The sequence below is a fragment of the Oncorhynchus keta genome, chromosome 17 (genome assembly GCF_023373465.1).
Source record: "Oncorhynchus keta strain PuntledgeMale-10-30-2019 chromosome 17, Oket_V2, whole genome shotgun sequence".
In the NCBI taxonomy this organism is placed as follows: Eukaryota; Metazoa; Chordata; class Actinopteri; order Salmoniformes; family Salmonidae; genus Oncorhynchus; species Oncorhynchus keta.
The window spans coordinates 24,915,510-24,940,425 of NC_068437.1; the positions used below are offsets into that span (position 1 = coordinate 24,915,510).

General features: G+C 41.4%; 1 protein-coding gene across 1 annotated transcript; it reads right to left on the bottom strand.

Moving 5' to 3' along the window:
- Positions 1–6,197: 6,197 nt before the first annotated feature.
- LOC118396686 (choline kinase alpha) lies at positions 6,198–24,902 on the bottom strand. The gene is made up of 12 exons (XM_035791031.2): positions 24,227–24,902; positions 23,719–23,827; positions 20,827–20,880; positions 16,648–16,761; positions 14,770–14,903; positions 14,113–14,217; positions 13,751–13,809; positions 12,792–12,879; positions 9,702–9,810; positions 9,492–9,598; positions 8,979–9,060; positions 6,198–8,565 (listed from the first exon to the last, which is right to left on the bottom strand). Exons 1-12 carry the CDS (start codon positions 24,460–24,462, stop codon positions 8,506–8,508), a joined length of 1,257 nt encoding a protein of 418 aa, XP_035646924.1. The 5' UTR covers positions 24,463–24,902; the 3' UTR covers positions 6,198–8,505.
- Between the last annotated feature and the right edge of the window lie 14 nt (positions 24,903–24,916).

Sequence of the window (24,916 nt, forward strand, 5' to 3'; positions counted from 1 at the left end):
GGCCCGAGGTACAGGACATTTCTGGAGGAACCAGAACTCATTGTGTTATATTATTATATGTGTGTGTAATCATTGATGTTGTTAATACAACCCACGCAAAAGAATATAGTTGTTTTTGAAGTTCTTTCTAATGTTTTAAGGGTTTATGAAAAGTTTATTTCCATCCTGACTTTTACATAAGTCCTTTGTATTGGTGTAGACTTGACGGACCAGATGGGACTCATTCCCACCCAAACTAAAAGGAGAAACCAATGTTTTCTCTGGTAGGCACAACCTACCTGGCACCCCTATAAATAATAACCTCAAGTCAAAACCATTACATAAAAAATGGTACCCCAGATGGGACAGCTCAACATTGAGAACTAACCAAAGCAAATCTTTTGTGTGGAATTAAAACAATGGATTCACCCCAAGATAATGTGCTCATCCATGTCATAACTGTCAATGGGAATACACAGGGCCATTCTGACCATCAAGCTGACGATACAAATCATAATGTGAATGGAGATAATGGAGTTGATTTGGGCCAGAGCCCTAGGAATCTGAATGCTCGGTCTGGACCACAGGCCACAGGAGGTCTAACCAGTTACTCACTTATTGACATGGATCTGTGTGGAGGGTACTGAGCTAGTCCTCCCTCTGACACCCAACCTTCCTCCATTGTCTGGTTTATCTCCAGAGGTTGTAGTCTTACAACTTCAAGGTGACATCCTTGATATTCGTCGGACTCAACAACATCTCCAAACTCTTATCCACCATAAATTCAAATGTCTGAGGGAAGAGCAACAACAGAGTGCCATGGAATTCAGAAACTCACTGAGCACTCTAACCCACATGCTGACAGAGCTCAGTGAGAATGGAAGACGGGAGATTACTGGTGCCATGGACAGGCAGTTTGACTACCAACGAAACCAACTCACTGCCACTCTCCAATGGCGCCTGCAACATCACCACACTGAGGTCCTCAAGGACGTTAATTCTGTTTTTTTCTCCCATGGTTAACACTGTAGACCACTTGCAGACAGAACTCTCTAATTGTGTTAAAATGTTGGATGACGTGTCTGTGGACATGGCCTCCATTAGGCACAACTCCTTACACAGAGTTTCTCTGGTGTCCACTTTTGTATACGACAACTGAGGGCCAAGCTGGCACCTCTGAACAGCCAAGACAAGGCCATGCTACAGCCACCCCTTGCAGGATGCAATCCACCATGCATCCTGGTGTTCATTTTCATTGTCCGATAACGCCTTCCCCCTCTACTTCCTCAATCCCTCCAAGCTCGTTTGTTCATGGTGATTTGAGTAGACGTCATGTGGGGGCGATGCCCATTAAATTGGAATTTCCCACCTTTGGAAAAAAAGATTACAGTCCTGATCCGCTAATGTATCTAGAAAGATGTCGTGACTTTCTTGCCCTCAATCCCCTGGCTGACGGAGAACTCCTTGCCACATTGAGGAATGTGTTGCATGGGACAGCTCGAGACTGGTGGGATGTGGCACGTCTCACCACTATCTCCTGGGCTGACTTTGAGGCAAAGTTTTCCTCTGCATTTCTGTCTGAGGACTACACAGATGAATTGGCAGACAGAGTCAGAAATCGAATACAAAGAGAGAAAGAGAGTATCCGTGACTTTGCATATGGTTACCACTCCCTGTGCAGAAGGTGGAAACCTGGCATTGAGGAGGAAGAGGTCATTAAATTGATCTTGAAGAACATCAACCCACTACTAGCCAGTCAACTCCGAGAACGAGTCACCACTGTCGATGGACTGGTTCGCTTGGGACAGCAGTTTGAGAAGGACAGAGAATGCCAACAGCAATATGACCAGAGAAAGAAACAGACACCCAAACAGTTACCCAAGACAGACCATCAACAACAGCCAGAGTCTCCAGCCAAGACCCCTCTCATGTGCTGTTGGAGATGTAGCTGAAGAATGTCCCTTTTGGCTACATGTCGTGGACAGAAGGTCCACTCTAGCTGGCTGATGGTGAGGCTAGACGACCACTTGGATGGAGTGAGGTAGAGTTCTGCCTAGTCATTCAACTGAGACTGCTCTTCTCTGTATCACGGAGGCGCTCCGCACTGCTAAAGCTAACTCTCTCTCCTCTGCTCTCATTCTTCTAGACCTATCGGCTGCCTTCGATACTGTGAACCATCAGATCCTCCTCTCCACCCTCTCCGAGTTGGGCATCTCCGGCGCGGCCCACGCTTGGATTGCGTCCTACCTGACAGGTCGCTCCTACCAGGTGGCGTGGCGAGAATCTGTCTCCTCACCACGCGCTCTCACCACTGGTGTCCCCAGGGCTCTGTTCTAGGCCCTCTCCTATTCTCGCTATACACCAAGTCACTTGGCTCTGTCATAACCTCACATGGTCTCTCCTATCATTGCTATGCAGATGACACACAATTAATCTTCTCCTTTCCCCCTTCTGATGACCAGGTGGCGAATCGCATCTCTGCATGTCTGGCAGACATATCAGTGTGGATGACGGATCACCACCTCAAGCTGAACCTCGGCAAGACGGAGCTGCTCTTCCTCCCGGGGAAGGACTGCCCGTTCCATGATCTCGCCATCACGGTTGACAACTCCATTGTGTCCTCCTCCCAGAGCGCTAAGAACCTTGGCGTGATCCTGGACAACACCCTGTCGTTCTCAACTAACATCAAGGCGGTGGCCCGTTCCTGTAGGTTCATGCTCTACAACATCCGCAGAGTACGACCCTGCCTCACACAGGAAGCGGCGCAGGTCCTAATCCAGGCACTTGTCATCTCCGTCTGGATTACTGCAACTCGCTGTTGGCTGGGCTCCCTGCCTGTGCCATTAAACCCCTACAACTCATCCAGAACGCCGCAGCCCGTCTGGTGTTCAACCTTCCCAAGTTCTCTCACGTCACCCCGCTCCTCCGCTCTCTCCACTGGCTTCCAGTTGAAGCTCGCATCCGCTACAAGACCATGGTGCTTGCCTGGACGGAGCTGTGAGGGGAACGGCACCTCAGTACCTCCAGGCTCTGATCAGGCCCTACACCCAAACAAGGGCACTGCGTTCATCCACCTCTGGCCTGCTCGCCTCCCTACCACTGAGGAAGTACAGTTCCCGCTCAGCCCAGGTAGAGTTAGAGTTCTAGGTAGACAAAACATCTTTGAAGAGGAAAGTGAGGAGAATTTTCTCGGATTCCCAGACCCAGAAGTCTCACACCTTAAGGCCTGTGACCCCTCAGCTGAGGAGCGTGAGCTCCAAAAAGTAATGAATATTTTTGTAGAGGAAAGTGATGAGGACACCTTTCTCAGTTTCCCGACCAAGATGTACCTTCCAGGACAATGGTCGGCTTTTTCCAGGGAGGGGTGTGTGACGGCCCTGAATTTTTCTGAACCGTCTCAGTGCAGCTCCTTCCAATCGGGCGCTTTCCCTTTAATTCCCAATTAAATAGCCAGCATCAGCTGCGCAAAAGTGGGGTTGTGATGGAGACGTGAATGAGGATGTGTTCATGAAACTATCAGGGAAGTACCTCAGTTCTGAAGCTTCTCTATTCCGTTTGTTTTGTTGCAGTTAAACAAGTGTTTTGTAGCCTAAGAGAGTTCCACTCCCAGGATCGGATACCACTCTCCGTTGTGGCCTTTCTCCGATCTATTGGCGGATTGGATTGTCTGACTGACCGACTGACTACAACCTTTTTGTATACGGTATTTCATTTGTTTTGATGTGAGGTATACTGTGATGATTTATGTAGTTAGTTGTAGTTGAGGACTTAGTAAGAGTATATACGCTTTAAGTTCTGTGGTAAAATAATTGTTATATTGATGGTATGTTTAATACTGTGTTTACGCTACACTGAATGAACGGACAAACATTGCATGACAAAAGTCACTTGAGTTCACTGAACTCCTTTACCGGGCTGGACTCTTTTTAGGCCCGAGGTACAGGACATTTCTGGAGGAACCAGAACTCATTGTGTTATATTATTATATGTGTGTGTAATCATTGATGTTGTTAATACAACCCACGCAAAAGAATATAGTTGTTTTTGAAGTTCTTTCTAATGTTTTAAGGGTTTATGAAAAGTTTATTTCCATCCTGACTTTTACATAAGTCCTTTGTATTGGTGTAGACTTGGTGGACCAGATGGGACTCATTCCCACCCAAACTAAAAGGAGAAACCAATGTTTTCTCTGGTAGGCACAACCTACCTGGCACCCCTATAAATAATAACCTCAAGTGAAAAACCGTTACAATATGTGGTGTCAGCATGCATGTGTGTGCTTGTAAAGGGAGGTACCTAGTCAATTGCTCAAATGAATTCAACCGAAACCTGTCTTCTGCATTTAACTCAACCGCTCTGAATCAGAGCATTGCAGAGTGCTACCTTAAATGACATCCACGTCATCAGCACCCAGGGAGCAGTTGTTGTTGGGAGTTAACTGCCTTGCTCAAGAGCAGAACAGCATCATTTTTGGGGGGGGGGGGCTTCCTCTGATACTGTTTGGTATAGAGGTCCTGGATGGCAGGGAGCTCGGCCCCATTGTACTGAGCAGTATTCACTACCCTCTGTAGCGCCTTATGGTCGGATGCCAAGCAGTTGCCATACCAAGCGGTGATGCAGCCAGTCAAGATGCTCTCAATGGTGCAGCTGTGTGTAGAGGGTCAGCTTGGCGGATGAGTTGTTGCCTACCCTCAACACCTGGGGCCGGTCCATCAGGAAGCCCCTGGCAGACAAACCTCAGACAGACCAGTTATTCTAAGGGCTACACATCACACACCAGTCCCTTATTCTCACTGTGTTGTTCTGTCTTATCTCTTGTTTATCCTCCCTGTTGAACACTTTCCAAATCCCACACATTACCATCTTTGAGGCAGAGTTAAATACGAGCCATAGAACCATCTCCACCACAATAAAAGCTGTCTTTGTCAAGGACAGGTCTCTGGCTCACTTCTGTGCCTTGTATTCTCCCTGATGAGTATTTTCTGATACTGCAGCACAGCACTTGCCCTTAAGACGTCCCTCCAACTGTATAGAAGAACTTACAATTGGCCAGAGATACATGTCCAATTAGCCTGGCAGAAAAGACAGAGAAAAAGGCATTTGAAGAGCACCAGATGTAACACAAAGAAACTCATTGGTAACATACTCTGTAAAGTACATCAGATAAACTTGATGAAATATAGATTGGAGTAAAAATGTATTCATAAATACACTGCAATTCCTCAGGCCAGGAGTATGAACCTTCATCTGTTTACACGTAAAGTAGTAGGCTCTGCCTTTCTTTGAAGTTTCTAGAGACCCTGTGTCTATCGTGAAACTACACCCATTTAAATGATAACACATACATGTTTTTAGCTGAGGAATGTGATTCTGTGCTCATCCCTGCATGTGGCCAGTAGTCACACCATGATGGGGTCAACAAGAAAAGACAAGGCCAGATCAGATGTGGTGCTGGCATGTTAGCGAAGGTCAACAGGCAGGGGTTGTATTTTAAAACAACAAGGACCACCTGGAGCAAATGTTTTTTTTATTCTGCTCCCAGCTGAAGATTAGAGCCATTCTCCCACCGATATTCTGGCAGCTCTGTGAAATGTTTCCTTTGTAACGTTAGTTTGAACTGGTTGAACGTAAATCAAGGTCTTTATCAGTGTCATTAGTCAAACCTCTGTGTCCTGGAGAATATAATACCTTTAACCCCATTTGTCACCTCAGAGAGATCAATGTGCAAAAAAGCCAAAGAAGGGGAGAGGAGATGGTGACATGACCACAAAAAAACACAGTAGTTACATAATCGCCGAGGACAACGTGGCATATGCCATAAACTGATGAACGCAACAAGATGAAAGATGTGTCATTGGAAGTGAATGTACAACTGCTTTTGTAGAAGGAAGGCAAGGTTTCGAGGAATTACATAACATGTGACTGTCAGCCCATTCTGAGTCATCTTATCCAGTCATCCAATGGAACTCTAATTGTTCATACACTTATCATTGATCCAGCACTTTGTCTACTTATTATCATACATCATTGACCATGATGGTGCTGGCCACACACAACGCAGAACAACAGTTATGATAGGAACTACAGTATTTCTTATGTTCTCTCCTTCTTTGTCTTTTTTGACAGAGATTAAACAATGTGATTGGCGCAAATCTATGGTACAATGTCACAGTGAATCATATTTCCCCCTCAGTTATACAGACTGATTTGCAAGAATACACGTTTTATTTCTTTATCTTTATTGTAGTACTTGTGCAAAGCAGTAGAAGGTACAGTAAATGTATATAATGAACTTGCCATAGTGGTACATTTTCAAATGACTTGACCCTTGCTATTTACAAGGGAAGAATTTCTAAGGTACATATTTTCTTATTTTAGTGTATATCTGCATAGCTATCTTTATAGGTAAGCCAGGCTAAACGTTTGCACTCACAAAATAGAGTAGTTGGGAACCTTTCACAGCATATACAAATTGGACATTCAGTTCAATTATCCATAAGATTACAATATTCATAATCAACAATATTCAGTGTAATGTAGAGGAGCTCCTTCTTCCCTCATGTTTGGATAATCAATCACATGTTATTTGATCTCTGTATTGAATGGCAAAACATGAAATACAGCAAGGATATACTCAGAAAACTATGTGACACTGTCAATTACAATTCCATTTGAATACATTTGGATCAATTCTTATGTTATTATCTCAAACTAATAATATATCATGAAAGAGAGGTGTAATGTACATACAAATATACACAACATATACCTGAAAATGGAATGTGGTTGATCACACTAATGATATAGCAGGTGTTGAGAAAACAGGAGTGAGATGTGTTTCAACAAGGAAAGAAACAACTTTCTTATTAAGAAAAATACTTATTCCATTTAAGGAAAACAATTAAAACGTTATCCTTAAAAATGCAACTGGTCAGGAAAGTGCCACTCATCTCGCTCCCAGGCTAATAGCGTATGAGCATTGGGAAGAAGTGTCTGGTGAATGAGATTGAAGTGCCACTGACATTGTAGCCTACGCAACAATGTAATTTCAAAGTGAAGGCTCATATTTGTTTCAATATTATATTAACCAGATTAAATAAACATGTTTACATAAAACAAATAGAATGATGAAATACAGAATATAAATTCATATTAAAACAGCACTAATTGTCACAGTTTGGTTATGACTTTTTCACCAAAAAAAAGTAAAGTAAATATTTCCAGTCCCCAAACACATTCTAAATATATCATTATACATATTAAAGACCTCTACATGAGGATCTTTTTACAACTTATTTACAGTTCTTCTCACAACTTCATCTGCAACTGTTTACTCCAGCTGAATAGCACAGTAAGCATCTCTATTGTTGGTCTGTTTGAGTTAAAGCTGAGAGCGTTCCTGTTTGCCATTTCAATCAATCAATGTGATATATTCAATCAATCAATGAAATGTATTTATAAAGCCCTTCTTACATCAGCTAATGTCACCAGGTGCTGTTCAGAAACCCAGCCTAAAACCCCAAACGGCAAGCAATGCAGGTTTAGAAGGACCTGCATTTTCATAATGAATATATCTGTTTGAATACCAATACCATTTCAATGACCTATTCAGAGCTGATAGTCTTACTCTACACAATCCCCAGCTATTGTAAGTACAGAGTAGGGTAGTGAGGTCACCATTACTACACTCTTAGAACAAAAGGTGCTATCTCGAACCTTAAAAGGGGTTTTCAGCTGTCCGCATAGGATAACTCTTTGAAGAACCCTTTTTTCGAAGAGTACACTGTGTTTTCAGGTCACATTTATCAGATTATATTTACAGTACTGCAGGTGGGGAATGCTGTTAGCCAGAGACGCACCCATCTAATTGGTGGCTCCAAATATTTCCATATGCAAGTCATCTTAGAGGAATTATTTTTGATAAAGAATGAAGGAAAACTGACATGTATAGCATGGATGCAAAAAAAACTAACAATCAATTGAAACTGAGAGTTTCGTTATTTGACGTATGTTCTGAACCTTGCTCTTATGTCACAGAAAATGTACTATTGCCGTTGGGTCACAGATAAGAGATTACTGGGTTTTCAATAAGCAAGGATTTTTAAGGCTCATTGAGACTTCTGTTCTTTTGAGCTACGCCAGAACATTTCCAAACAGGAATAGACTTCCTGCAGATGTAACTTACACCTCCGTTCAGAATGAAGATTTGTATCCCTGACTTAATCTTCCTGATGTTCTTTGAAGAAAAGACAGGCCAAGAACAATCTTGACCCTGTGAGCGTGTGTTTATAAAGGAGCGTAGTATTGTGCAAACACTGAGCAGCGATGCATGGGGCACCAAACCAGATATTCATGGTTTCACTTTGGTCCATGCGATACCAACTATAGCGAGCGTTTCATTCCCAAAGCACAGGTTTGCCATTAAAGCATGGTCCTACACCCTGATTGCCTGTCTGCATTATTTTCAATTAAGAGCTGTTAATCCATTCATCCTCCACCTCCTTGTTACAGTATGTGGTCCCTCGCTTAGACCCCCAAGCTCCGTTTCTGCTCAAAGTATGCATCAAACCTGGCCATGGCATACTCCTGTGGACAGACAAAGGAAAGAAAAATATTGGAACATTTGCACAGAATGGATTTCAGACAATGGATAAAGAGAGAGAGAAAAGGAATCCAACTGAAAATCTGCCTCGCACAGTATGTGTGTCAGTTATATATATTTCAGCAAAGAAAGGAAATATAACAGAGATAATCTTTACCAGGTTGACCATGGAAAATATTTGTGTATAGTTCAGAGTAGTCTATGACACCAAACATAGCAAGGAACACACTGACAGTGCTTTCTGATTGTCTGGGTATACATTGTATGCTTCCATGTGCTGTCTTATGCAACATGCACTTCTCATTTATTTTGTTTGAGGGAGAATGGCTGTGGTTTTTTATATCACACATATAAATGTGTAAAACAAAGGCATGGCAACCAGATAATGAACACTCACCATGTACCCAAACTCAATGGTGGAGATTCTCGCCTGGATCATCGACCACAGACCCCAGAAGAAGTGCGAAGCCAGAGCAAACCTGTGTAATTACCAACAGACAAATGTTTCAATAAAACTGTGGACAAGCACAATGGCAGTATGGTCCATTAAACACACATATGGGTGAACTGAGAAAACCTTTGGTCCATAGCAACTGCCACATGGAAATGTGCTATTTCATCACTACTGGACTGATTGCAGAGTTTTATTTCCCAGGGAGCATTTTACAGTAACCAAGAGGCCCAGTCTGAGGTGTTTATTATTATTATTATGATTTACTGCTGCTCTCTCAACAGGAGGCCATTCTAAGTACTAAACCACAGGTGTCCTCAGAGTTGTAAAAAAAAACAGTAAGTCAACTTGTCCTCATGTGTCATGATGACTCATATGGTGTGTCAGAGACACGTGAGCAATTTCACCCCTCATTCACATTCCAGCAAAAAGCCTTGGCCACTTCAACGTGGTGCTCACCTGTTGGCTTCCACAAACAGCTCCTCTTTGAGTTTCATCTGGTCTTCAGCGCTCTGATTCACAAATCCCTGCTCAGTCTCTGACAGGTAGCTTCCAATGAAATGTAGCTGAAAAGAGGAACATCACAATGTTATTGGCTGTCTTTTGCCTAGAGAGCCACTCATTCAGATTCAGAGGACAAAAAGTCTTCATACTGTCATCCTTACTCACCTGTTGGGCTTTAGTGGGATAATTATTTGAGTTGACATGGAAAAATGGGAACTTGTCATTTGTATAGTCATACATCCATTCACAGAAGTGGTTTCCTATGTCAAATCCCCTGAAAACACAAAATATGGAGAGAAAAAACATTTAACAATGATATCACATTTGCCAGGTCAGCAGTCCTGTCAGTTACACCTGATATTTGATAAGCGTATTTTCAATGTTGCAGAACTGAACATTCTTGCAATGTACATTGCATTGCCACATGGATTGAGGATTATGATTGTTTGGGCTCTTTTCCTTGTATGCCCAAATGAAAACTAGGGCTGCAGTAAAATGTTACCATAGCAAAAGGAAGAGAAATATGAGATGATTTCTCACAAAGGGAACGAAAATGGGTAGTTCTTTGTGAAGGAAATCACAGCTGCTGCTGTGGAAACCAGACAAGAGGAACAACTTGGAGGATAAACTCTTTCCTAACATTTCTCTACCCCTGGCTGCGGCATTATGGGTTAGTGCTGAAAACCTGTACAGTTCAAACCCTTTCAAGCGAGCCACACCTGCTGCTAAGCAAACCAACTGGGAAGAAAACAGTGGGAAAACAAACAAGATGTGAGTTTGACATGGGCCTCCTAGGACTGTTCTCATTGTGTACAGAAGTCCATGTGACAACCATTTTTTTTGGTATGAATTTTTCTGAACCGTCTCAGTGCTTCTCCTTCCAATAGGGCGATTTCCCTTTAATTCCCAATTAAATAGCCAGCATCAACTGCGCAAAAGTGGGGTTGTGATGGAGACGACGTAAATGAGGATGTGGTCAACCCTAAGTTCCGAAGCGTCTCTATTCCGTGTGTTTTGTAGCCTAATAGAGTTTTACCCAGGATCGGATCCACTCTTTGCCTCCGTGGACTACACCGCTCAACCTTTTTGTACATGGTATTTCATTTGTTTTGATGTGATGTATACTGTGATGATTTATGTAGTTCGTTGTAGTTGAGGACTTAGTAAGAGTTGATACGCTTTAAATATCTGTGGTAAAATAATAAATAATTGTTATATTTGGGGCGGCAGCGTAGCCTAGAGCGTTGGACTAGTAACCGGAAGGTTGCGAGTTCAAACCCCCGAGCTGACAAGGTACAAATCTGTTGTTCTGCCCCTGAACAGGCAGTTAACCAGGCCGTCATTGAAAATAAGAATATGTTCTTAACTGACTTGCCTGGTTAAATAAAGGAGAGAAAAAAAAAAATATATATATATATTGATTGTATGGTTAATACTGGGTTTACGCTACACTTGAATGAACTGACAAACATTACGTGACAAAGGTCACTGAACTCCTTTACCGGGCTGGACTCTTTTTAGGCCCGAGGTACAGGACATTTCTGGAGGAACCAGAACTCATTGTGTTATTTTAAAAAATCTCTGAAACTGGAAACACTTATCTCCCTCACTAGCTTTAAGCACCAGCTGTCAGAGCAGATTACTGCACCTGTGCATAGCCCTCCTATAATGTAGCCCAAACAACTACCTCTTTCCCTACTGTATTTATTTGATTTATTTTGCTCCTTTGCACCCCATTATTTTTATCTCTACTTTGCACATTCTTCCACTGCAAATCTACCATTCCAGTGTTTTACTTGCTATATTGTATTTACTTTGCCAACATGGCCTTTCATTATCTCACCTCATTTGCTCACATCGTATATAGACTTGTTTATACTGTATTATTGACTGTGTTTGTTTTACTCCATGTGTAACTCTGTCGTTGTATGTGTCGAACTGCTTTGCTTTATCTTGGCCATGTCGCAATTGTATTAGAACTTGTTCTCAACTTGCCTACCTGGTTAAATAAAGGTGAAATATTATTATGTGTGTAATCATTTATGTTGGTAATACAACCCACGCAAAATACAGTTGTTTTTGAAGTTCTTTCCAATGTTTTAAGGGTTTATGAAAACTTTATTTCCATCCTGACTTTTACATAAGTCTGTTTGTATTGGTGTAGACTTGACGGACCAGATGGGACTCATTCCCTTCCAAACCAAAAGGAGAAACCAATGTTTTCTCTGGTAGACACAACCTACCTGGCACCCCTATAAATAATAACCTCAAGTCAAAACTGTTACAAGCTTCCTAATGGTGCCCTGTTCTACCCTACCATAGAGAACATTGGTTTCTCATTTTGGTTTGGGAGGGAATGAATCCCATCTGGTCCGTCAAGGCTACACCAATACAACGGACTTCTGTAAAAGTCAGGCTGGAAATATCAAAGCTTGGAGAAGGTGAAACCTGATCCGTCTTGAGAGTGACGAGCACATGTGGTGACGTACAATGACTACGAGGGAGCCTGAGGGTCAGGACAGTGGGGGTGGGCTGTTTTGACGGAACTAACTAGGCCAATAACAGTGAAGGTCCTTTCTGAGAAATAGGGCACTCAAGCATTCCATGTTTTACAAAAAAAGGCTGTGGTACAGGAAAACCTACAGTAAGAGATTGTGTGGAAGTTCTGGATGGCTTAGTTAGATTCTGAAATAAAACTCAGTAACCCAGATGAAGACAGCTTGCTGCTGAAAGATTTGAGATTTTAAATTAATCTGTGGCTACATTCTTGTCTTTAAACCATGACAAATACAAAATACCAGGGTAAATTCCTTCCATCAATAGCTGTGTTCCTATGAATATTTCATGAGGCAGAAGCTGTGAATGATAAATGTGAAGGAATATGGTTGGAGAACAGTCAGGGGAGCTTTGGGAATCCACTGTTAGATTCTGTGCATAAAGCTAGCTGGATGATTAGATTGAACAGGTTGTCTGGCTCTGCTCCACCAGCCCAGTCTGCATGATTCCAGAGATTCACACACACTCAGAAGGGTGAAAGAATGTCAGAATGGATCGGCCATGATTTACCATCTGCCGAGACAGTGTCAACTTGGATAGACACAGCCCTCCCACATCGTACAGTGTGGTCAATGTTTCCTGGCTCTTAGACACCCAAAATGTTGTACATTCACTACAATTTGTGACCAAAGTAGTTGAATCGGTTGAAAAGGAGATGATTACAGTATACACTGACGAGTGCCCTGAGCATGAACACACCTGTAGTTGTAGCTGCTGTATTCAAAGTCAATCAGCATGAGCTTCTGTCTGTCAGTGCCTTCACAACCACTGAGGAGAAGGATATTTCCTAAATGATGAGTGAATAATTATTACACCACACACACATAGTAAAACACATTAGCAAGGGATTTCAAAGATTTTCTTCACTAGCTTTATACAAACTGCAATACTATGCCTAACAGTGGCCTAGCACAGTTTCACGGGGTCTCCGTAAGGTTGGAGCAAGGGCAAACCCCCTCAAAAACATGGGGCAGTTTTATAGCTAATTTCATGCTATTCTACACATTTTGCCATGAGGCTGAGAGAAAATTCAGTAGCTTTAAAGCTAATTTCCTGTCATAGGGTTGGCCCCCCTTTGGGTGTGTGTGCTATGCCAGTGTACACACTCCTGTGTACACACTTCCCATCCTAAACAGATCAGAACAGTTAGTGCATATATTATGACAAAATTTTGTTGGTTTTGGTCTTTGGCCAGGTTTTTTAAGGCTGTTTGTCCACACAACATTTTATCTCGAGGCAAGCCGAAAATCTACACCCCTTCGTCAGTCATTGGTCAACAGTAGGGATTCTTCAATAAGGTGTTTGTTGCCATTCAACGATAGACAACTTGTTTTCATATACATTTTTTTCACCTGAGAAATACTTCACCAAACATCTTATTTAAATGTAAAATTCTGTGACTAAGATCTCCTCTGTAAAAATGTACAAATGTATGACAGATTTCTTGAGTTATCTTAGATTCCTTCTGACTATTTTCAGGAAGTGTATACTGGCTACAGAGTCTCAATATGGACAAACAGTACTATTGTCGCTTTTTCCTTGTTTTTTAAGCGACAGTCTTTTAAGGGAGTATGCAAGCACACTCGTTCGGTTCGCCTAGCCGGGTTCGGCAAGGTGCCAGCCAAACCGAAGCATGCAGAATCCTTCAGACCCCTTACCTTCTTGACAGTCATTGTGGCAGAAAACCACAGGGGAATGACTGGAGTCCAGCAAAGACCTACAGAGACAAACAAGCCATATTTAAGCAGGTAAAAAGCAGGAGATATAAGTCCCCTAATTCACTGTTTACCCCCAAAAACAGGATGCAAAATGCCAGAACATATTTCAACCATATTTTAATATAATTATTGGTTTATTGTTGTTGACTGGATTCCACACCAATTTAGTGGAAAACACCATATGACTAGTACACAACTGAATTACTGCATATACATGTAATCATGTCCGTTCATGTGTGCTTAGTGTAAATACTGTTGTGTACGTTATGCAGGGACCAGGGTGGATGCGATGTGGGCCTTACTTGAGATTCTCCATCTCCTGGGGCAGGTTACAGCTCATCAGACGGGCAAACTTGAGCAAGTGGGACTCCCTGGTGAAGGTGAGTCTCATCACCTGGTTCAGGTACCTGTGGATGGGGGAAAACATCAGGACAGTCAGGGTACTGTATGTATGGGAACACTGGGATACAAGCCGTTGTAGAGTTTATAGATAAGACGGATATCACTATTTTATCACAGCGATGCACTTCGATGCACAGCACTCGTACAAATCACACATTATTTTGCTGACAAGCAACCTTTCGCTTGTGATTTACCTGAAACTATCCTCAGACCACGACGAAGGTCACTCTGATAAGTGAATCCCTTTAACAAATTAAATGCCTTAAGTGTAAGCAGAGAAGAAAGAGCAAAGAAGACATTCATAGAACACATCAGAGGGGGCAATTTTTTTTGACCAAGACTGTTATTGCTGTGTAGTTTTACTCTACAAAGGCCATAGGAAAACATAATTTGTCTCTCTGTTATCCTCAAACCAGGTGACTAGAGAATCAACCAACAAAAGCAAACTAGCTAACCATTTTGTAAGAGGAGATATTTGTGACAGCTAATGTTTGTTTGGAGTGTGAGGTCAAGTTAGGCAACGAGGGTTTACAGTTTCTAATAAGATACCAACTCACTTGTCAATAGTTCCAAACAGCCATTTGGGCTCCTTGTTGAAAGGCATCCTCATACCATGGAACTTGGCCATCTTCTCAGCTATTTCAGCAGATATGCTAGGCATGCTCAGCTCATCCGTGTCCAGTTTACGACTCTATTAACACAAAGAGGTCAAGGAAGTAAGGTCTACAAGTCTTAGCTGAATACAGGTTGTCTTCATTCCCCTCACGCTGACAGCTTTACGTGCTACAATAAGCAGAAACACCATTACCAATACACTGCTGACAGTGTTGTCATAAAGAATGGAGGGTATAACCAGTTCCAATGCCCTTAGGCCCTCTAATTTGCTCACTGTCAACCTGACAGTTTAAGATCTTATCAAAGAGGAAGATGTTTAAAGGCCACACGCTTGACCTCTGTGGATTCTTGGTCTCTGAGTACTAGTGAATAACTCAAATGTTTCATTTTTACTGCTATTCTCAAAAATGATTAATAATATACCGGCCATTTCATTAACCCTGTGTGGATCTTCATGCACCATTGACCTGAGAAGAGGAAGAAGGTAGATCACAGGCTATACATTACCAGTCAAAAGTTTGGACACACCTACCCATTCAAGGGTTTTTCTTTATTTTTACTATTTTCTAAGTTGTAGAATAATAGTGAAGACATGAACACTATGAAATAACACAGATGGAATCATGTAGTAACCAAAAAAGTGTTAAACAAATCAAAACGAATTAAAACTTCTTCCCAAGTAGCCAACCTTTGCCTTGATGACAGCTTTGCACACTCTTGGCATTATCTCAACCAGCTTCACCTGGAATGCTTTTCCAAGAGTCTTGAAGGAGTTCCCACATATGCAGAGCACTTGTTGGTTGCTTTTCCTTCACTCTGCGGTCCAACTCATCCCAAACCATCTCAATTGGGTTGAGGTCGGGGGATTGTGGAGGCCAGGTCATCTGATGCAGCACTCCATCAGTCTCCTTGGTCAAATAGCTCTTACACAGCCTGAAGGTGTGTTTTGGGTCATTGTCCTGTTGAAATTATCCAATTATAGTCCCACTAAGCGCAAACCAGATGAGATGGCACATGGCTACAGAATATGGTGGTAGCCATGCTGGTAAAGTGTGCCATGAATTCTAAATAAATCACAGATAGTGTCACCAGCAAAGCACCCTCACACCATCACACCTCTTCCTCCATGCTTCACAGTAGGAACCACACATGCGGAGATCATCCGTTCACATACTCTGTGTCTCACAAAGACACAGCGGTTGGTCACTGAGTTAATTAAACAATTAACATCCCATCATGCTTAGGGTCATGTATAAAATTCCCAGTTGCCCATTATTTACGCTACCATGGCTAGAAGAAGAAATCTCAGTGACTCTCAAAGGAGCATAGGGGATTTACAGGGTGTGTGTGTGTGTGTGTGTGTGCGCGGGTTTGTGTTTATTTTATTTAGGCAGTTATCTGTACATCATACAAGCAAAACCCGTGATTCAGATAGAACATGACTATTCTGATGGTCTATACCGATTTAAATTCAAACTGTCTAGCCTAGGCGTGGGTTGAATTTAGCAAGAGAACTCTCGCTATGGGAGAATGCCTGGGCAACGTGGGCGTGTATTAAATTGACCAATAATACTTTCGCTAGCACAAAATGTTAAATTACAGAACATCAAGCTATTTTTGCCACTTTAAGTAGGGAATATATTTAGCATGGTTCATGTATTCCCTTTTCTATCAATTAAACACACATCATTGAACAAAACACACACAGACACATGCAAAGATCCAGACACCTATACGCACGCATGCACACAAGCAAGCATGCAATCACATAGTCATTAATGATTTTTTCAATGATTATCACTCCACATAGAGTAACTTACTGGGACAAACTGCTCCAGTCTGCCCTGAGGGAAGATGCCAAAGAGTTTGGGCCCAAGCTCCCGCTCAGCCAGAATGGCAAACATCACACTCTCCAGCACCATGGCCTCAGCACCCTGCAGACACAGAGAACAGGAATTAGCATGCACACAAACAGATAGCTGAATGAGAGAAGGTTGTGGTTGTTGACTTCTCCTATTAAACCTTGTGATTGTCAATCACTGCTGCCTTGCACAATCAACCCCGTCCTTAGAAATTATGAGGTTAAATGACTTAGTCATTGGTTAATGCTTTCATGGCAACCGGACGTGAGGACAATTAATAGGATGAGCTGGATGACTGCAGCCAAACTGTGGTCCATTGTTAGCTGAAACTGTCCGCAACTACCACCATTTGGTGGGGGTCAGTTGGACAGAAACTCATTCAATTCCATAGGATGAAATGAGGAACATCTTAGACAGAGGAAGCTGATGATGAGCACATGACCTTGCGGCAGTCTGGAAGAGATGGGAGTATTTTTATTCCAGGGATCTAGCATTCACAATTGATAAATCAACTATACACAGATCCAGATATTTGAGGCATGTTAAATGTAAAATGGCTACCTCAATTAAACAAATTACAATCCCAACTCTGTCAGTGAATTGGCAGGTATTTTCATCCGTCATGGTGGTAGGTTTAAAAGCAGATTTGGACCAGACGGGAGAATTGAGTTGCGTTCCACATGATGAGAATGATAAAACAAGGGGCCAATTGTACTGACAGAGGCAGAGCCTGCCAACAGCATCAATCGGTAATTGTGGCTGCTTAACCGAAGAAGACACCTGGGCTTTTCTACTGGGGAGGAAAAATGGTGGCAGGAGCAATTATCTGAGGCCAGAGCTCTGATATAGCTATCATTCAAAAGATAGGCCCACAAAAAATATGTTAACTTACAAATACATCTATGTTAGCACTTCTAAATACAGGGTCCTTGTTACTGTGTAGTTATTAATGAAAGTACATAAAAAAATATTACTAATAACTATTTCCAATGTTACACTGTACAGTAGCAACTCTAATAATAACCCATAGCACTGGGTGCAATCCAAATGGTGCCCTTATCTAGGTCTAGTGTAACCTGCTATGAGCTGGCAGTGACCTGTGGACTCTGACAGTTGGCCAAGGAATGTGCTAAGTGGTGCACTTCAAAGTGGCTTGGCGCTTCCTGTCGGAAACCAGATAGGAGGAAAACAGATCATAGTAGTGCATTGCTTATGACCTGTTGTATGTACTGTGGACCGACCTCATATGACTATAGACATGGGAAAAACATTATTAGTCAATAATCAATGACAGCATGGGGGTATTCTATAGTCCTCATCTAAGATAGCTTTCCCTCTAGTCAAAAGAGAGATATTGTGATCATCTTTAGGGACAGTATATCCACTGTGTGGATGTCTTGCCTTAAAAGGGGTGAGACCCATCAACCATAGACAATATACGTATATGAAACCATAATGACCCTTGGTTTGGCAGACGTAAAAAAAAAAAACTAAGCCAAACTCTGCAAGTATTCATATACATTGGCACATTTACAGATGGGCTCTGTAGTGCGGATAAATGACAAATGCAAATCTGCTCAACGTATTATCTCTGTTATAATGATCATCCTGACACACATCGTGGCCTTGCAGCCTGTATGTAGGTCTATGTGTTCAGTGCATTTCTATGTCCAGAAAGTCCCTCTAAAAGTGGGTCAGCAGCCAGCCTCAGTTTTCCAATTACTTTTATTTAACCTATTTCTATGACCTACTGGTCGACAGCAACCTAACAGGTTGTCAAATTAAACTGGCTAAGTAGCCTACTTTCCAGGTTAATAATCTACTGGTCTGTTGACATTGTTGTGAAATTGTTCATCATTCCATTCCGCCAACCTTCCTCATTATTGAAAAGAAGAAAAAGTGAATTTTTGAATGGCTATCACTTCCTTTGTTGCAACTCAATATATGATTTGTAAATTGAAAAACTTGATTACATTTATTCTGTGAAACAGGAAGGGAAACAATGAAGTGTTCCTTTTAGCAGGATGCCATAGTCCACTGTGGCCTGTCCTAATGTTAACACTACTATCCTGAGAAATGGAAGGAAATCACACTTCCTCAAAAACACTACTGAGGTCCATGTTTCATAATGTTGACAAAATAATGTATTTGGAAAATCATGTCACTTTTCTAGCCTTAGATTTGTTTCCCTGTAGCTCTGACCTGGATATCTGTGCATGTGGATAACAAGACAGATAGCAATAATGAACTCAATCAGTAGTAGCCATAGCCATGGGTAATGAGTACCTCTATTGACTGAAAATAAGATTGATCATATTCCACCACCTTAAAAAAAATAATTGTTGACAAATGTGTGAATGAACTCCTTAGTTTCACAACGCTCTCACCTTCTGTAATATAAATTAAGCATGAATAGTTTCAATGCTAATTTGAAAATTCTGCTAAAAACACATTAACAGTAGGTTCAATGTCACAGTACCATCCCCTGAATATCACTTCCCCTCCTTCTACCCCCTGTGTACCATGGCTGCGGTCACATGACCAAGGCACAGCAGCTGTGGGGAATTTCCAGTTGAAGCTCCAGTTATGAGCAATGTTCCCTCATTACTGTGCTCAAGCAGAATAAATATCAAACCACCAAGAGAAGCACAAGATTGAACCTCACTCGACTTTCTAGAGTTTTCCCCGTTAGTTAACACTATCAACGTTTCCCTTTATTGTGGAAATTGTGATCGAATCAACGCAATATTCGCCACTTTCAATGTAACATACCGAAACTAAACGAACTATGCAAGACTTAGTATGCAAGACTTAGTATGCAAAACTAACTATGCAAGAGATTTTGTAGAATTCTGTTACTACCCATACTATCTACACAGACCGGTGCGGCATAACCAATCAGAGCTGCAGTAGGTCTATATGCAAATAGACCATTGCCATATATGGTCCTATGACATTTACTTTGAACTGGACTATTTACAGCATGAGCGGTCCTGAGTAGATAAGCTTGTTTTGGGATTAAAGAGAGGTGCATGTACCCACTTGTGCACATTTTGTTAATATCCTTTGGTAGTTAGTGAGTTATTAGTCCAGTTATAGATCATTTGTAGTCAGCTATAGGGGAGTGATTGCTACATGTCTAGCCATCTTTGAAAAGCAAGTCAGTTAAAGAGCTTTTATTGTCTTAAAGGGGCAGTGTTGTATGTTCACACAGGCTTGAATATGCTAAGTAGCCAATAGGCAGAGGGTAGCATCATTTGTCTGACTCTCTGTAATAATGGTTTGGGCCTACATTATGATCAAATAGCCACAGTAGCCTGCTTGGCCACTGTTAAAACTGTGACTTAAAGTGGGTACAGCCTCAGTGTTCACAGTAAACGCGCACTGGAGGTTGCACAGAATTTTCACAACGTTCAAATTTGCCCTCAGCAGATCTCAAATTTGCTCAGTGCTGAAAATATGTTGAGGGAACATTGGTTATGAGTGGTGTGTTCACTATTACTGGAATTAGTCATCATATAAAGGTGAGAGTCTATAGTGAAGTATGCCACGTTGTTCTCAAACTGTATTTTGAAAACCTAATTGCCAATCTTGTTGTCAATTTGAACTTATTTCAAGACAATATAGGGAAAAGGCCATAAACATGCAAATGAAGGCTAAGGAGCGGTGAGGTTTACGAGGGGACAGACTGGCTAGCCAAGCTAGGATTAGCCTCTATGGGATCAAACTCTATGTGACTCTCATGCAAAAGATAGTAATTGCAGATTTACGCAATGACATCATGAATATTAATGTTTACCCTCTTTTTATCTTGCTATCATCAACTGACTAACAGAGGTCACCTCAATCCAAAGAGATGACTCAACAGTGCTATTTTTTTACACCATTTTACACCATCCAGTTGGGAGAAAGGACTGGGATTGACATTTTTCAAAGTGATCACTAAGTCCATTGGCAATTACTAAAACCTTTGATGCTAAACTATACAGACTAATTTGATCACAAACTCCAGAAAATGTATACAAAAACATAGTATCGAGGCCAGAACAATGACACATGCTGTGGGGTTATTTTCACAATCAGATAGCAAATCTAACTAATAGTCTGGGTAAATCACCTTTGCCATTAGTTACTTACTTGAAAGAGATTTTCTTTGTTTGACTGTCTGGGCTCCCCCTTATTACAGGACATCTATCAATGAAAGAAAAAGCAAGAAACTAACCATGAGTACATGTATTTTCTCAAAAGACACATCATGCTACATAGCATTCTCACAGAGTACAGTATAGTCCCCAAGTCTGATGGCCAAAGAGGCAATAGGAAAACTCTCAGTGCCTTTAACAACCTCCTTGTTGAGAAAGTAAAGTTGTAGAAACAGAAACAAGCTCTCGCTCTCTCTGAAAGGCATCTATTATCTCCTGATCAAGGCAGCTGGCACTGACTGTATGCTTTGGTTTAAAATGCAGATATTGACATTGTTGTCCTATCTATGAACTAGCACTTTTAATATTTTCTCCTCTGAGGAAACTCGGTTACTCCACGAATTTCTGAGTTATTAATTAAATGAGGTATTTGATAAGACAGCAGTGTATTTTATCTGTGCATGTGCTAGCTCCAGCTTAGCGAGCCTCCCTCTGTAGTTCAGAACAACTGAATGTATACGTGCGTCTTAGAAATCATTTTCACATATAAACTTTACATGTCCCAACTCAGAATCAAATATTCTTCCCAAAAATAACTGTCGCTGTGGAAGAAGGTTGATTTTGATTGCCAATGTTCTGCATTTATCCGAGTGCCACCAGGTTGCCTGATTTCACGTGTCCATGTAAACAGGATTATTAGGGAAATCGTTATTTTGCAAAGCATGTAAACGGTTTAATCGAACTATGATATTAATCTGACTATCCACAATAATCACATTATTGTGTGCATGTAACCATGTAACCACTCATACGCCGGATTGCCGCGCATTCAACAAATCTGATCTAACAAAGTGGATATTCGTCAAATCTGTCATGATTGATGCATTGTAACAGGCCCAAAATGTGATTACTAATGTCTGATTTGGATATTCGTCTCGTTTTGCTGCATAACATTTAGAAGTGGTCTCTTTACAGGTTTAGAAGAAGTGACTGCTAAATGCTAACTCTCTTTTGTATAAGCTGGTATCATAGCTAGCATACATAATTTGGTGGTGGTAGTCAGTCATTTTTAACTGTAATGAAGTTGACATTAACATGTATTGGGGTTGAAATCCATACAAGCATTATACTATTCAACATAGTGTGAAATAGACATATAAACAATAGCCTAAATGTAGGCTAATTTTGCTGGATGAGGAGATTCGGGGCTCTTTCCCCCATGCATTTCCATGGCATTTTCATTGTTTTGGTAAAGTTCAATTGATCTCTTTACCACATGTATTATCAATTTAAAAAACTCAAACTACTTGAGTCTATAATGAATAGATATTAATATTCCATTCTATTAGATTCTTACAATAGTCGTGGGTGCTTTACATCTCCTGGCTTATTGTAAATGTTTAATTAATGGGCCCTCCAGTTCAAAATCGTGTATTACTTCTTACTAGAAATGTGGCATGTCTCTTTTATTTTCTATTTCATAGTGTTACTTCAATCATTTATCACTGAACTGTTTTAGAGCAGAGCAGTTGCTTTTGTCATCCCCATCCAACTACATGAACATCCAGTTCTTTGTCAGCTTGACTGAATCTTGACCTGGATTTTCTGGTCATCTAAATTTAGTCAGGAGGATAACTTGGGGTTGCCCTAACTAGCCTACCATCATGTGACCTATGAGTAATGTAGTGTGGACCAACTGACACATCATCAGGAATTATATCATCCTGTGTCCTTTGGCTGTAGCTCATGATGCACACACTAAACTAAAATATATCACTGGTTATTATCATTATCATCACGAGGTGGTAGAGTAGCCTAGTGGTTAGAGCGTTGGACTAGTAACCAAAAGGTTGCAAGGTCAAATCCCCGAGCTGACAAGACACAAATCTGTTGTTCTGCCCCAAAACAGGCGGTTACTGTTCCTAGGCCGTCATTGAAAATAAGAATTTGTTCTTAACTGACTTGCCTAGTTAAATAAAGTTTTTTTTTTTTTTAAATACAGCGCAACAACTTACATATTAATTGCTGTCAGGTGAGCTCCTATTGATTTACACCTGGAGTTCTCCTTTGTATCACTATGGTATTTAACAACTTACTTCCAATATGAAAATAAAAGGATAGGAGAGGTAAAAAAAAACATTCCCCCCATATCTTCACAAGTGCATCACTTCACAAGCTGACTTCCATAACAATGTGGGTGAACATTGCTGAGGACAATACTGAGACTTCAGGGATCGCATACTGTACCGTGTATGGTATGGTGGAATCACCTGGAAACAAGTGTGCTCAAGGCACGCTCCTTTTGGAAGGCCTACGGCAAAAAACATACGCATGTACAGCCATGGTGGTACATCACACCACAACAACAGAAACACACACACACACACACACACACACACACACACACACACACACACACACACACACACACACACACACACACACACACACACACACACACACAGCTTGAGCCACCATAGACCATGCCATCATGTGGGTATTTACCCCAAAGGACCTTTCAAAGATGTTTGAGGAAGAAGATATATCTCCTTTCCCTTCTGTCCAACCCCAAATTCCAGCAGCAAAGCAAAGACCCCTTCAGCCTGTTCAGAACCTCTCAGGGAATACATGTAAGCTATGTATTTTCCTAAACTTTTATATTATCACATTCTATTATATTCTAAAGCATGACCAGAAAATCTGAGTAAATCAAGTTGTACTTTCAAGGGTCCAAGTGTGGACCTTTTCGGTAGGCTACGCATTTAGCCTAAAGAACATTGATTACATTTTCAGATTCAGAACCAGGACGTTTTTAATTAAACTGAAGAGAAAAAAGGTAAGATGTGACTGACTCACTCAACATTGAATTGTATGTTGTCATACACACCTGTAGAATAGCTCCATACAGACGCAAGAGGACGTTGCGGGGTTCATCACCTACACTGGTTTGGATGTCGGGTAGGGCGCAGAGGAAGAGCTTGTTGCTGAGGCCACCCCTGTCACAACGTCACAAAAAAACAAATGAAGCTCATAAAAGCCTCACATTTCCCTATCTCCAGCGTGTACACATTAGACCAATGGCTGTGGCGACTTAAATTACGGTTTTATTCTAGGATAGAAAGCCCATAAATAAGAAGTGATGCTTTGAAAACAAACACACACAATCCAATCCCATATAGGCAAAGCTACCATTTTAATTTGAAATAACATTAGGTGTAACCCAGTATCAAATTCTCTGCTTATTAACCCCATCATGACCATTCATTTAAATTATAGGCCGAGAAAATGTGGCCTATATGCAGTTGCAAACGCAGCAACTGTTTATCTGTGTAGTAGGCTATATGACAAATAAATAGTGATAAATAATGGTGAATGTCCTCAAAGAACATATCTACCTTATTATGCTGATTTGAAAATCCTCTTCTGTCACCGTTTTCCACGCACCGTGGAGAAAATCTTTGCACCATAAATACGCCTTGCGCTTCGTGTCCTGGTCGGGCTCATCCGGCCGGATGATTTCCTTGCATTCATCCTCAGTGTCTGGCTGGACCTCAAGTGCGTTTTCAGTGACCAACAAACCCAAGGCCATAGAAGGGGAGGATGACACCCCGTTGATAAATTTAGTCTTCATTTTGTCTTAAAATGAATACTAAATAGCGTACAGTTATGAATTAATTAGATTAAAGTAAATTTATAATTACGCGGTCTTGGGTTGAGGAAGAAAAATATACGATTTGCTTTCAAGCAATGTGTCTTTAATCCCCAGCAAAACAATAACACGCGTCCGTTTTATTCAGACAGCAGAATAAACAGGTTCGTTCCGTGGCAAGGAATGAAGACTGAAGACACACACTTGCTGGTTGAGTCAGGCAATAGGCTGAAATCGAGGGGATTTGCATCTACACGTCATACTACCGCACTCATTCTCTCCTCTCATTGGTTGGCACGGGCACGTCCTTTAACGAGCAAACAAAGCCAACCCAGCACCATTTCCCATGCACAATGAAAGCCTCCTTGTAGTTATTTCGCAAATGATAGATAGCAAACCATTGTCCTCTTGCTATTGCTTTTATCCGTCAAAAACA

What these genes read in the sequence shown, in the direction of transcription:
- LOC118396686 (XM_035791031.2), bottom strand. Translation starts at nt 24,462, where the DNA reads ATGAAGACTAAATTTATCAACGGGGTGTCATCCTCCCCTTCTATGGCC. An exon ending in CCACAATGACTGTCAAGAAG is followed by an intron (nt 12,880 to 13,750) that starts GTAAGGGGTCTG and finishes CTCATCATTTAG; the next exon opens with GAAATATCCTTCTCCTCAGT. An exon ending in TACAGCAGCTACAACTACAG is followed by an intron (nt 9,811 to 12,791) that starts GTGTGTTCATGC and finishes TTGTGTTTTCAG; the next exon opens with GGGATTTGACATAGGAAACC.